The sequence below is a fragment of the Penicillium chrysogenum genome, assembly GCF_028827035.1.
Source record: "Penicillium chrysogenum strain IBT 35668 chromosome Unknown utg000005l_segment0_segment0, whole genome shotgun sequence".
In the NCBI taxonomy this organism is placed as follows: Eukaryota; Fungi; Ascomycota; class Eurotiomycetes; order Eurotiales; family Aspergillaceae; genus Penicillium; species Penicillium chrysogenum.
In genome coordinates this window covers 5,296,832-5,310,456 of record NW_026622753.1, presented here as the reverse complement: position 1 = coordinate 5,310,456, position 13,625 = coordinate 5,296,832, and the positions used below count along the sequence as shown (strand labels likewise).

General features: G+C 50.8%; 5 protein-coding genes across 5 annotated transcripts; 3 read left to right on the top strand and 2 right to left on the bottom strand.

Annotated features, from left to right (window-relative positions):
- Positions 1-1,131: 1,131 nt before the first annotated feature.
- On the top strand, positions 1,132-2,061 carry N7489_010410 (uncharacterized protein; the record flags this gene model as incomplete). Its single annotated transcript, XM_056716159.1, has 1 exon — positions 1,132-2,061. The coding sequence occupies one exon, from the start codon at positions 1,132-1,134 to the stop codon at positions 2,059-2,061; it is 930 nt and encodes a 309-aa protein (XP_056563781.1).
- A 259-nt stretch (positions 2,062-2,320) lies between these two features.
- Positions 2,321-3,583, bottom strand: N7489_010409 (M20 family metallopeptidase; the record flags this gene model as incomplete). The annotated part of the gene is made up of 1 exon (XM_056716158.1): positions 2,321-3,583. The coding sequence occupies one exon, from the start codon at positions 3,581-3,583 to the stop codon at positions 2,321-2,323; it is 1,263 nt and encodes a 420-aa protein (XP_056563780.1).
- A 737-nt stretch (positions 3,584-4,320) lies between these two features.
- On the bottom strand, positions 4,321-6,699 carry N7489_010408 (uncharacterized protein; the record flags this gene model as incomplete). Its single annotated transcript, XM_056716157.1, has 1 exon — positions 4,321-6,699. The coding sequence occupies one exon, from the start codon at positions 6,697-6,699 to the stop codon at positions 4,321-4,323; it is 2,379 nt and encodes a 792-aa protein (XP_056563779.1).
- A 643-nt stretch (positions 6,700-7,342) lies between these two features.
- Positions 7,343-9,950, top strand: N7489_010407 (uncharacterized protein; the record flags this gene model as incomplete). The annotated part of the gene is made up of 7 exons (XM_056716156.1): positions 7,343-7,399; positions 7,511-7,569; positions 7,618-7,658; positions 7,711-7,879; positions 7,938-8,891; positions 8,944-9,491; positions 9,568-9,950. The coding sequence occupies 7 exons, from the start codon at positions 7,343-7,345 to the stop codon at positions 9,948-9,950; spliced, it is 2,211 nt and encodes a 736-aa protein (XP_056563778.1).
- A 1,829-nt stretch (positions 9,951-11,779) lies between these two features.
- Positions 11,780-13,384, top strand: N7489_010406 (uncharacterized protein; the record flags this gene model as incomplete). Its single annotated transcript, XM_056716155.1, has 1 exon — positions 11,780-13,384. One exon carries the CDS (start codon positions 11,780-11,782, stop codon positions 13,382-13,384), a length of 1,605 nt encoding a protein of 534 aa, XP_056563777.1.
- Positions 13,385-13,625: the final 241 nt, after the last annotated feature.

Below are 13,625 nucleotides of genomic sequence, written 5' to 3'. Positions count from 1 at the left end.
AATATGTAGCAATGCCTTGGACCATCCTTATCAGATTGATATTATTAGGGTATTGATATAGTTCCCAAGGGGTCCCCCTTCGCCCCCTATGCCTTCCTAATTGGGTCCCGCTCCTGCCCCAACACCTATCTAGTTCTGCCTGCTCTCCTCACCGCTCCGCACTTCTCGTCCGGGGAACTCCGTACCTTACTCCGTTGAGCCCTGACTTGCAAGGTTGCCGGTGTGGACCTGGTCCACAACATGTCGCGAACATGAGTCCGGATCCGGAGAACCTACTCCGTACGGAGTACTTTGACCAGTATCCATTTTATTAAGGTGAGCTGCTGGTTTAGCTGCTCTTCCTCTTCCAAGATTTGCTCAGGGTTGTGCGGAGCAAGTCAGTGCGCTCACCTGGGCAGGTCATGAGTAAGTGGGACCGGGTCACGTGACGAACAGACGGCCCGAGGGCGATTTTCATTATGTAAGACTCGTAGGCGTGCTCAGTTTTACTCTAAGCAAAACGCAGCAAGGGGACCTCGGGACACCGGGGTCGGAAAGCTAAGCCTTAATAAGCTCTTAGGTAGCCCCGGAGCCGTTTTGCGAGGGACTCTACCTGGCAGCCGTCTACACTCAGAAGACATTCGGTATGAACCGCAGGCCCCAGATCATAGCAAATCTATTTGTCTTAATTAAGATCGAGGGACAGCCAAGATTTGCCAAACATTATCCGATACAGACGCAATCTCGAGGCAGAGAGTATACCTATGCTGAACAGAACAAACCCGGTTTATTTTCGGAAGAAATAGGTTATTGGAGAAAGTATGTAAACAGTGTTCGGTGTGAGACAATGTGGATCAAGCGAAAATAAGCTCATCGAGTAACATCGTCGGGTTTTACCTAATATTTCTGTGGTGATTGGAGTTTGTTGGAGTAACTGACCATCTTTTATTGCTGAGATCCTTTTTATTAGATGAAATCCTGTATTCCACAGAGCTATGTCTTACCTAAATGTTTTCCAATCCTGCGTCGGAGTTAGTATGGGGAAATTATCTTATTTAGCGGGACACCCAAGGTCGAAATCTTCAGTCCGCCAGCTTCACCCTCCATAATCCCAATATCCCATCAATTAAACACACAATAGAAGGAAAAAAAATGGTTCACCATATCCACATCGCCGTCCTAGACGTCGATATCCCAGCACGCAAACTATACGAGGCTCGTGGACTCTCCAGTGCCCACTTCCGAACCATCCTCCGCGAGACCGCATCACGCCTGAATGAGACCTTGTTCTCTGAGAAAGAGCAAGTCGAAGTCCAGGTCACCCCATATGATATCCGAGGAGGCCATTATCCAGACCTATACAAGCTCCGCGGCCATGCAGGCGAGAACCAGATACCCGTGCATTCCCCTGTGGATGCAGTCTTGATCACCGGCGGCTCGCCCGGCGTATACGAAATGGACCATTCACCATGGATGCAAGAACTCGAGAAATTTGTCAAAACTGTTTACAACCAATACCCGGAAGTCCGACTCCTCGGCACCTGCTTCGGCCACCAGCTCATTTCGCACGCTCTTGTTCGCAACGTGGAAGACCCGGTCCGCGATGTCTGGGTTGAGCAATGCCCCCTCGGCCGTGAGGTCGGAATTTATACTGTTCAATTGGAAGAGGCGTTCGTAAAGTCGTTCCCGGGTGCGCTTGGTGATCTTCCCGAGGGACGGCTGCGCATTCAAATGTTCCATGGCGATCGGGTGATGGCGGTTGAGAAGGGAACTGCTGTTACGCTTACCGACTCGCCGCCGGTTTCGCTGCCCGCGCCATGGATTAACATTGGAAGTACACCAATCTGCCCTATTCAGGGACTTTACCACCCCGGCAGAGTGCTCTCTGTGCAGGGTCATTATGAAATGGATGTCTTTGGCATGACTAAGATGTGCTTGGAATCCGCACCGGTCATGGGATGGAAGGAGTCGAAGTTGGCTTTATTCTTGGAGCAGGTTGGCGATGATAGTGAGGAGAGTCAGGATGATTCTAAGGCCTTTGCCTCTGCTGTGGTGTCATTCTTGGCTGGCTTTGAACAATGACAGGTGGGGGATGAGAAATCCCAAATAAGCTGGATATCTGCTCCCAGCACTTGCGGGGTGAATGTGAATAGAATAAAATTGCAGAGGAATAAAATACACATTATGCAAAATGGTCATACCTGAGCAACAATTAGCACTGTGCAATATGGAGTCGAGAATTCCCGTCAAATCTGCAAGCAATGCAATTCATTATGTACAGCGCTGAACGCTTCTCAACCCGCCGAGGGAAGCGGGGAGAGCCATCGTGGACTTATGATGGCTACCTTCTTAAAAATGTCAAAGCCGCGATGCACAAAGCATCCATCCCAGTTTTCATCGTTGGCTGGATCACCGGGGCAAACAGAGCCGAGTGGTTCCCAGGGATCTCTTCCATGGGAATTTCGTTTCTCTTGCCCTTATCCCAGAGCTCTGGGTCAATTCCCCCAATGAACCAAAAGGAGCAAGGAAGCCCCTGGGAAGTTCCCAGCGTGGAGAAATCCTCACTAACATTGGTCCTTGGAGTATCAACGTCAAAGTCCTCGAAATGGTCTGCGAAAGACGCAGCCAGTTGGGACGCCAGATGTTTATTATTGTCGGTGGGCGGGAACCGCCTCGTTGGTGTGAACAAGGGCGGTTTCGGCGATCCACTAGCAACACACTCGGCCTCAACGATGCGCCGTATAGCAGAAAGTATTTTCTCCCGAGTCTCCAACTTGACAGTCCTAAAGTCTATTCCAATTTCCGCCCGGTCTGCAATGATATTCTCCGTTTGCCCTGCCTGTAGGCTCCCGACCGTCACGACAGCAAGATCATTTGCGTCCACTTCTCTACTCACAATGCCCTGAAGCCTAACAACAACATGCGCAGCAAGGAGCACAGGGTCTACCGTCTGATGCGGCTGTGACCCATGACCACCGCGGCCGTAGAGAGTGATTTTCAAGCTATCGGCAGCAGCCATGATCGTGCCAGGTCGGGAACCAACACTTCCCGCTCGCATTCGCATAACGTGCTGGCCAAAGACGTAATCCGGCATGGGGATTATCGAATAGAGTCCATCGTCAACCATGGCCTGAGCGCCTCCGCCCCGCTCCTCGTTCGGCTGGAACAGTACGATTAAAGTCCCCCTCCACGCATTCTGTGTACGCGCCAGAACTTCGGCCGCTGCGAGGAGACATGTAATATGCATATCATGACCACAAGCATGCATCACTGGTTTTTCATTGCCGTCCGCATCAGACATAGTCACTGAACTCGCGTAAGGGAGGCCAGTGAGTTCCTTGACTGGAAGCGCGTCCATGTCGGCCCGAAGGAGGATTGTCTTGCCAGTTCCATTCTTGAGAATTCCTACAAGACCATAACCTCCGATATTTGTGTGGATCTCATAGGCTCCGAGCTGGGACAAATGGGAGGCTATCTTTTCAGAAGTGGCTTTCTCTTGTAGCGAGAGCTCGGGGTGTGCATGGAAATGCTTGTAGAGAGATTCATAAGGAGTCAGATCCACAGCAGCGGTGGCTAATATGCCCGACAAGCTTTGCTGAGCCATTTTGTGGACAGGCGACGATGTGTTAGGGAACTGCCTAGGTGGTGAGGGGAACCGAGGGGAGTTGGCGCTGATATCCGGGGGAGATTGGTCAGCCAATCGTTAGGCCCCGGGGGCTTCTATCTAATGGATCTGGCCCCCACGTCTAGGGGAACACTTGTGGACCTGTGGACACCATGACTCATTTATTAATGTTGATTGTGGCAAGTGTCCTGCCCCAGGAAGACAGAGAGCAAGATCTCGAGAGAATAGAAAGAGAAGTTGCCGATTCAACAAGACTGCGAGAAGGCAGTTGCCTGTTTAGGATCGGAACGAACTACTAAGAAGTTTGATGCCCCAGGGACCAGGCATCCGTCAGTGGGCTACGGTCACTAGTTACTTTCTTCTTTCTTTCTTTTTTTTAGGCTCTTGCGTTGTGCCTCTTACTTGCACCATAGAAGATGGATACATATCTATGAGTTTGAAGGACACCTGTACACTACTTGAAATGTCAGTGACAGGAAATAATATCGCCATGTCTTGCTCACTTATTTCGTGTACCAGTTTGCATATTCTACCACTACATCTCTCGACTTGAGTGAAGTGTGTAAAGATTCAGAGGAAGCACAGAAGCTGGATACTTCTTGGTTTTCATTGACATGATCCCTATTAATATGGACTGATAAATCCGCCATTACCAAACCGAACTATATATCACACACATCTGACCAAGGCAAGCAAACGCAGCAAAAAGGAGCATTCTAAAGAAGTGGCGCGAAAGCAGCCCACAAAAGACTCATTAACCCAATATGAGGGATACTTATAGACCCTGCCACATTGAAGGCTGGAGAAGATGTAGAGGGAGTTGCTGAACTAGTCGGACTTACGCGAACCGAGCTCGATGGAATACGGGAAGCATTGTCAGATGTGTTCTCATCGCCACCTTCTGTGCCCTGAGTACTTGACACGGTCTTGATTGAACCGGGCAATGATGTTGTAATAAGCACGCCAGATACTGATGTCGTCACAATCGATCCAGGCACTGAGCTCGTCACGAGGGAGCCTGAAGTTGATATTGTCACAACAGATCCAGAGAAAGAAGTGGTCACAAGTGAACCTGACACCGAGGTTGTGACAATCGAGCCGGAAGCCGAGGTTGTGATGGGAGTGACTGGCTGAGTTGTCTCTACTGGGCTGGATCTTTCCTCCGTCGCAGTGGTGGTAGTGCTCGTGGCTTCAGTGCTGGTGGTTTCGGTGCTGCTGGCTTTAGTGGTGCTAGCGTGTGTACTCATAGTACTCGTCGTTGTAGCTGCTGTCGATGCTTCCGTGCTGGAAGTAGCGGTGATCTGGGTGCTTGTCGCCGTAGTCTCCATTTCAGTGCTGGTGGCACTTTCTCCTGTTGTGGAAGTGACCATGTCGGAGCAGAAATTCAGCCACTGTGCAAAGGTCGGCAACATTTGGGATGAATATTGGTTAGAGTCAGATTCAGCATTGTTGGTAATGCATTGCTCGCAAACATCCAGGTTTTCCATGAACGCCGAGTCACTCTCGCAAAGCTCAGGCGTCTTTCCAAGCACTTGTGGCTCATGTGCAGCATCATTGCAATCATTGAAACAAACAGTAGGGATATTCGTTATGTCGGCTCTTTTCATCTTTTGGGCAACAGCGAAGTCCCATAAGGACATGTCGCGCTTACTGCCCCCTGCAACTGGATCTTCTGAGGACTGGAAGATAGAGTAATTGAGACCGAAGTCCTCCGGGTTGAGATTGTAATAAATTTTGGAGACATTGTACTGCCAAGACGGATGAACGTCTAGAGGCGGAGCCACAATGCAGTCTGACGGGCTGCAGACGTATCCGGGGTCAGGTAGACCTGCTTCGACATTGCATTCCGAACGGTCGCCTGTGTGACGTGGCTTACAGAGGTACCCAGGTGCACAGCCCCAGGTATAGTCGTCTGGCAACACGGCGGGGGGCGTGTAGGATGGGTTGCTGATAAGGCTAGGGCATACAGAAGCCGGTACCGTCGTGATGCTGCTAGACGTCTTGGTTGATGTGGTGCCAGGCCCGGTAACAGTCGCTGTACTAGGTGGAGGGACCGGTCTGGTTGTTTTTGAGTCTGATGGTGTTAGCTGTTGCGCTAATAATTCATAGTTCGTGCGTGACACCATACCTGGGATAGTGACAGTGTCGGTAATGGTTGTTGAATCACCGACAGTCACTGTACTTCCAGGGACCGTGACAGTTGTCGTAAGGGTTGATCCAGGCAAAGTGCTACTACCATCCGATATAGTCACGGTGGTGGCAGGCTCAGTAATGACTGTCGTGACAGTGGTATTGGGGATAGTGACAGTTGAATAACCGGTAGTAGTCACGGATGTTGTGGACACTGGAACGGTGGTAACACTTTCGGAGCTGGAAGTGGTTCTGGTTGTCACTGTAGTGGTTGTTGGAGGCGGCGTCTCTGTGGGGGTGGTAGTGGAACCATCACTGGTCATCGACGTCGTTGGGGTAGTTGTCCCAGGTGAGCTGGGGGTAGTTGTGGGGGGTACACTTGAGCTGGTAGTCCCAGGCACAGTTGAGCTGGTTGTCCCGGGTACGCTTGAGGTGGTTGTCCCAGGCTCGCTAGAGGTAGTTGTCACAGGTACGCTGGAGGTCGTTGTCGAAGGTACAGTGGAGGTGGTCGGCGTGGCAGTTGAGTCATCTGTGCACGAGCACGATGTCCTGGTAAGGGTCGTGTAATCTGTGACCGTTTTTATAGGTCCATGTCCGGGTGGTGCTACGGCGGCATTTGCAGAAACATCCACCGGTCCAATGCCAACATCGGCAATGACACTCAGAGTAGGGCCGCTTAGACAACCACTTATAGTCTTGGTGGTAGCCTCAGTGATAGTAATTGTCGTGGCACCTGGAGAGACATTTCCCGTCTGCGTCGAAGTCTCCGTGATAGTCTCAGCGGTGCAAGACTCGCCATCACCAAGCCAAAGTGTGACCCCAACTGCTGCTGTGACAGTCAATCCATCCTTTTGTTCTGCTTCTGCCGGCAGTGCAGGGGCTCTGTTTATTAAACTGCCGTCACTTGTTGTCACCAAACCGAAGACAGTCGCCAACAGCGACAACCAAGAGACCGCGTGCTTCATCTTTGCCTGTCTGTAGAAGAAATTCTTCCGGGGATAGGCAGAAGGTAAACAGGCTAAACAAAGAAAATAATTCGAGGGAATGGGAAGACATCCAACGCATACGCACGGCCCCTTTGCTCGATGAAAGAAAGCCCAATAGTTCGAGGCTCAAAATCCTCCCCAGCTGGGCATCAGCTCGGACAAATTACCATAGGCCCATCTCGCGAACGCAGCTTACGGGGAAAATACATAATATTCCGAGCTTTTGCAATTATGCATCCAATTGGGGCCTAACTGGAGCACACAATGTGGCTCCTTCAGTTGATTCGGTTGTATTTCCCGTAGCTGCATGATCCAAGCCATGCAGCAATACAATCACGGTAATGATCAGAACGGTCAGACCACGAGTTTAGCGGTCGCACCTGGGCAATACATGTCGTTTACTCATTCATATTTCTCCTTGGCCAAGCTGCTTCGTATTCAGGGCGGGGGCAATTGACAACAAAGAAGATCAACAAAGCCGCATCGCAAGTGCCGCCCCCCCGCCCCCTCGCTTTTTGCATTTTGTCGACATGTCAGCAGTAAGCCAGAGCCCTCGATGGAACCTGTTATTTGCAAATTGTGACAACTCAGTGATGAGCTTAACCGCCTATTTCGTTGAAAAATGCGTTTTCTTTTGGGGACGCTGACGCTGCTGGTCGTGATAGACTGCGCAGTGGCCGTATGTAGCACATTTCAGACTCAAATTAATGTTTCCATGTGCAGTTGGCAAGGCCTGCGTGGTAAGTGCCCTTTTATCATTTTCAGACAGGCTTTTGTTTTACTGACACAGGTAGCCAATATCCTGCGCGACACAGTCTATCTCGATGGCGGGAGGCTATGGTATCAGAAGTATGAGGCTCCCCATGGTCAATCCCAAATTTTCTCTAACAATTGCAGAGGATATGATGATGGTTGCGTCCAGCCCCAGCCGGATAACAGTAGGCACGACCAAGTACATGTTGAGATATATACATAGCTAACTAGAAGCAGATTTGGAAGCAACTATTTATTACCTGAATCTTACGAATCCCTTCAACACCAAATCTGATTTCATGAAGCTCCTCAGCAACATGTCCGTCGCCGGCGGTTCAGCTAGCATAGCTCCGAATTATGTTGACGGCACAATGTTCGCCAACGACAACGAGTTCTATCTCTATGGGTTGGCGTCCCTCATCTCCTCTTCTAATGAGTCACTGATTCTGAGTCTTTTGTTGCAGAGGCATGCTTTCTAATACCGGGAGCTCCGATCCTCCTCCTGATAATCAAGTCCTCTCCTACGCTGCGCACCAGTATGGCACCTATAGAAGCTCGTGGGCGCCCAACTGGAAACAAGAATACCTACCTGCTAATGTCACACGATACATCACGAATGGTGGTGCCGCGTCGGCTCCGAGTGAAAACCTAGGCTTTTACTTCAGTGGGATGCGTGCGCCGGACTGGGGTGACTTCAATTTAAACCAACTTCAATCTAACCAAACTGCCGACACGCTGATCACTCTGGACATGTCAGTGATGAGCGACGGGAAGTGGACGAACGACACACTGCCTAGCTACATTCCTACTCGTTCTAACGCGGAACTGGTCTGGGTACCTGTATCCGAGTCTGGAGTTTTGGTGGCTATTGGTGGAGTGGTTGAACCCATTCAGTTTTTCCGGAATGACAAAGAAAACTCATCACGAACCGCCGAGAGCAAAACAATTAGCCCAACGTTTATGGAGACGGTTTCCGTCTTCGATGTCGAGAGTAAAACCTGGTATCTCCAGAACACGACGGGTGATATACCGCCGCAGTTGACGGAGTTCTGCTCTGTGCTTGCGAGTGCGGCTGATGGGTCATCCCATAATATCTACATCTATGGAGGGTACGATGGCCTCGACTATAACGCTAATCCTTCGGATGATGTCTATATATTGTCTCTGCCTTCCTTCAGATGGGTCAAGGCATACACTGGTACGAACACACACAGTCGCAGCGGTCATGAATGTATCAAAGTATATCCTGATCAAATGCTGGCCATTGGAGGACAGCATGTGGACTCAACTCATTGCTTGGAGGGTGGTGTCATAGTCAATTTCAACCTCAACACCTTGAGGTTCGAGGATGAATATGATCCCACAAAATGGAGTAAGTACAAAGTGCCAGACCTCGTGACGAAATGGATAGGTGGCAAGTGAGTATAGACCTGGCAGAAAGCAAATCACCGTGACTGACAGCTTTGTTAGCTCCGAAGGAGGTGCAACCACTACCACCCCATCGTCATGGACCAACAGCTCTCTAGAGGGAATTTTTGGCAAAAGGTATGGCAAGAAGGTCGAGACATATTGGCCGTACAATAGCAGCAACAGCAGCAGTGCCTCCGCACAAGATCGCAGCGGGGGCAGCGGATTTCCCAACTGGGCTGGTGGAGTAATCGGCGCGGTCTTGGGTCTGCTCGTGATCGCGATCATTGCCGGACTCTTCTTTTATCGCCGACGTCACCATCAACGCGAGTCTGCTGAAGCTGAAGCCGAAGCTGCAGAGGCTGAGCCTAAGAACCGTCCTGCAGAATGGATGTATGCCAGCGGCCCAGCCTCCCCTGGACCCGGGCCAGTATCTTCATCGACCGGCATGGAGACGGCGGAGACGGTACGGACGACGCAGACCTCGGCAACGCAGCCGTCGATAACGCAGCCATCGATAATGCAGGCTTCCACTGTGCCAGATTCCCTCGTCTCGCCCGCGACCCCTGGCACGGTGGAATCTGGGGGAGATGCGCTGTATGAGATGCATGGTATGTCGATGACATTATTATTTGTTCCCCACCAGAAAAATAGATACTGCGGAGTACTTATACTGACGTTTACCAGATTCATCACCTGTTGAACTTCCCACGCCATTCAACACCGCCGTCTTCGCTCACGGCGTGTCCCCCAAACCCGAACCCGAAGGTGGGCTCAAACCCGAACCGAGACGAGGCTCCCAGTCTCCTGTCTCGCCGCAGACTCCTAGTGAGACGGATTCGGAGTTCTCCTATTCAACGGGCCACAACAGGCGCCCATCGTCACTGTCATTGGCATCGCCATTGTCGATTGATAACGTGATGAGCGGTCGGTCGTCGCATTTTTATGAGTCTTTCGATAGTTTGGATGCCCGGCGAGCAGGTCATCGTTCTGAGTTCTCCCAGATGACTGATCATGCGGAAGAGAAGGGGCGGAAGGGAGGTAGTGAGACGATTCGGGAGGATGAATAGCATATAGTTACTTAATGTGGTAATAGCATTTTCGTATGTAGAATAGAGACATTGGTCAGTTCGCTCGTGGTGAACAATTCATAATAACCAAAGTGACTGGCAGCGCTAAAGTACAATCAGAATACACGCCCAAATCAAGCCAATATACTTCGTCTGCCTGCATTCTGGGCATATTGACCTGGTATATCTGGCCCCCGGCCATGCGCAGCACTTGCAGCCAAAGTGGCTAGGGATGCAGGGATCTCAAAATGCTTGTTGATAGCTGAGCTCCGTGGAGAACTCGGTTCCCACTGTGTGTTAAGTATATTGACTGTTGCTCGCTCGGCAACTAATGGTGTTTCTTGATCTGGAAAAATATGTGAGTTTGGAACCACAGAAGACATGCACTGGCAATACCTTTTATCAAAGGTTGAGAAACAAGAGCAGGCTGCCCATCCCCATTCCCAGAAGGAGACCCGTCCCCCTTGTCTCGCATACTCCATCTTCGCTTCGACCGTGGGGGTATAGATTCTCTCACGGGCTTGTCGGCGCCTGAATATTTCCCCCGGGACGCGATACCAGCGCCCCAGCGCAATCTGATCTCGTATCCCCCGCAAATGAGGCCCCTGGAACAGCATTTTTGGCAGGCTGGGCGCGCTTCATCGCACTGGATCCTCCTTTTCTTGCAGCTCCAGCATCCCTTGAAGGAACGATGGCGGTGGGAGATGTCCTTCTGCTTCTCGGTCGGAGGCATGTTACTGAGAAACTGGCTGGGAAGGCAAACAAGAACAAGGGCATAAATACCCAGGAAGTTCTACAATTCACTCATATATACTCATGCGATCGTTGTGCTATGCGCATCCTCGCACTGTGATTGGCCGAACAAAGATCTCAGTGAGGGAAATAATGCATTCTAACCTCCTATGGGGAGTGCTGAGTTATTGGCAAGGAGATGTTTCAATTAATTGCCTCGCTTCTTCCAAAAGATATCTCATGATCTGTGTGAAGGGGAGTTCAGTTTAAAAGTCGATCGGATTTCAATGCGGGCTTGCCGTTTTTGGAAGGTCCACGCAGGAAAACAACCTTGGAAGTTTGTCTTCTTCAGCCTCTCCGACATTTCTCACATTACATGGGATCGAAGTCTGCCCTGAAAGTGAAGATGGGGCAATAATCTACCCTGAGAGGCAATATCGAGGTTTTGCGACCGTTATGTGTTCTGAACACTGGGGGCGCAGCAGCCACATTAACCCGACAAACCCCGATCTCGGGAGGAGTTGATAGCTGTGTGTCACGGAATCGGGCATCAAAGCAACTTCCCCGGCAATCTCTTGAGTCGGATATCCAGCATATCGTCAAATACCGTTGGTATCGTCGGCACTTCGCATAACAATCCGCATCTACCTTCCAGAGGGGGAATCTTCAGCCTTTGTGGGGTGTGGGGTAAAGAAAGAAAAAACTGGAGCTCTACACAGACGTCAAATATGTTTCGCCTAATCGTTTAAAATGCCTCCAGGTTTTGGATCTCCTATGTGGGCCACGCTCGGTGAATCTCCAGTAGACGTGCCCCTCTGTATGGCCACGGAGGCCGATGCCCATGGAGTTCCCCAGGAAAAAATGACAAAAGCCCAGGTCTTGTGAATGGGGTTGCGGGACATCCAGTTTCCCTAATTGCCCCAGTGACCCCATTCTTGGATCCAATATATCGCCTTCAGAAGGAGTATACAGTATACAGCCCAGAGACAAGTGCTTCATTTTCACGACAGCGTTAACCACGTTGTTGGGAAATGAGTGTAGAGTGATTACTCTAAACACATCCTTTATCCTCACTCCAACCCCCCCCTTACCTCACTATGGACGTGGAGACCGACGAAACTCTCAAACCAACCGACCAAAGCACTCAAGATGCCAACGACCTCGCCCAATTCGGCCACGAGCAAATCCTCGCCCGCAAGTTCAACATTTGGAGCATGCTAGCGTTGGCATTCTGCGTGCTGGGAACATGGTCGACCTTTGCACAGGATCTCTCCGACGGTCTGATTAACGGTGGCCCTGTCTCAATCCTGTGGGGACTGGCTCTTGTTGCATTCTGCAACACCTGTGTCGCGCTCTCTCTGGGCGAGATCTGTAGCAGCATGCCCACAGCCCTGGGACAGGCATACTGGGTCTACCGTCTCTGGGACTCACGCTTCGGACGATTCCTCTCGTACATGTGTGCTTGGATTAATGTTTTCGGATGGTGGACACTGGCCGCCTCCCAAATGGCATTCATGACCAATTTCCTTCTCGGTATGAAGGTTATGTTCAGTCCAGCCTGGACTGGTGCGTCGACGGGGTGGCTTGAATTTGTCGTTTATGTTGGATGTGTCTTCGCTGTCACACTGATCAATGTGATGGGCTGTCGGAGGGAGAAATTCCTGCCCTGGCTGAACAACTTTGTCGGAGTCTGGTTCTTTGGACTATTCTTTGTTTTTTGTCTTGCCCTGCTTATTTCAGTGGGCACGAAAGAAGGTCTCTCGTACCAGCCTGCCTCTTTCACGTTTGGAAAGTGGATTAACCAAACTGGCTGGCCGGATGGGATTGTCTGGTTCATTGGCCTAGTCCAGGCTGCGTATGGGCTGACTGCCTTTGACGCCGTTATTCACCTGGTGGAAGAGATTCCTGCACCCCGCAAGAACGCCCCGAAAGTGATCTACCTTGCCGTGATCTCCGGAGCGGTCAGCGGGTTCATCTTGATGATGGTGTGTCTTTTCTGTATTCAAACGGTGAATACTGTGGTAGACTCGCCCAGCGGCCTACCGTTCATGCAACTCGTCCAAGAAACCGTGGGTCAGAGCGGCGGTGCAGTTCTAATTGCTTTGTTCATCACGAACGGCCTAGGCCAGGCAATCAGCATCGTCACCACAGCATCCCGTCTCACCTGGGGCTTTGCCCGGGACGGTGGACTCCCCTTTAGCACCTACCTGTCGGACGTGAGTCCTTACTGGAAAGCCCCAGTCAGGGCACTCTGGTTCCAGGGAGGCATTATAGCCCTGGTTGGAGTTTTGTTCCTGTTTGCAGAGACAGTTTTGAATGCGATCCTCAGCGTCAGCACCATCGCCCTGACCATCTCGTACGGGCTGCCCATCATGACTCTGTTGCTGATGGGCCGCGACAAGCTCCCGCCCGGTGGCCAGTTCAACCTTGGGAGACTAGGCGCACCGGTGAACTGGGTCTCCCTTGTATATTGCTGTGTGACAACCGTCTTCTTTTTCTTCCCTGGCGCGCCCAACCCCTCGGGTGGTGATATGAACTACGCCATTGGTGTGTTTGGCGTCATGCTTGTCATCGCCGTGTCTTTCTGGTTCATCCAGGGCAGTCGCACCTATCTCAACACCGAGGAGATGATTCCTCATGTTCTTCAGGCCCATACATTGGCGAATGATCCACTTCCTGAGCCAAAGAAGGAAGACCGATGATAGGTTTCTGTGAATGAAGTTGGTCAGTACCTCCATACAGAATATGTGATTTGCCTGGGGAACTCGGATTTATCAGGTTGAGTTTTTGGGGATATCAATAGGGTATATATAGACATAGATGCTACGTTTATATAGAACAGCTTTGAATTTGGGTTAGACAAATGTGTTATCGATTGAGTACTCGATGAGCCACGTAGAGATGTAGAAAGAGATGGTTAAACACAGCTACGTCAGACTGCAT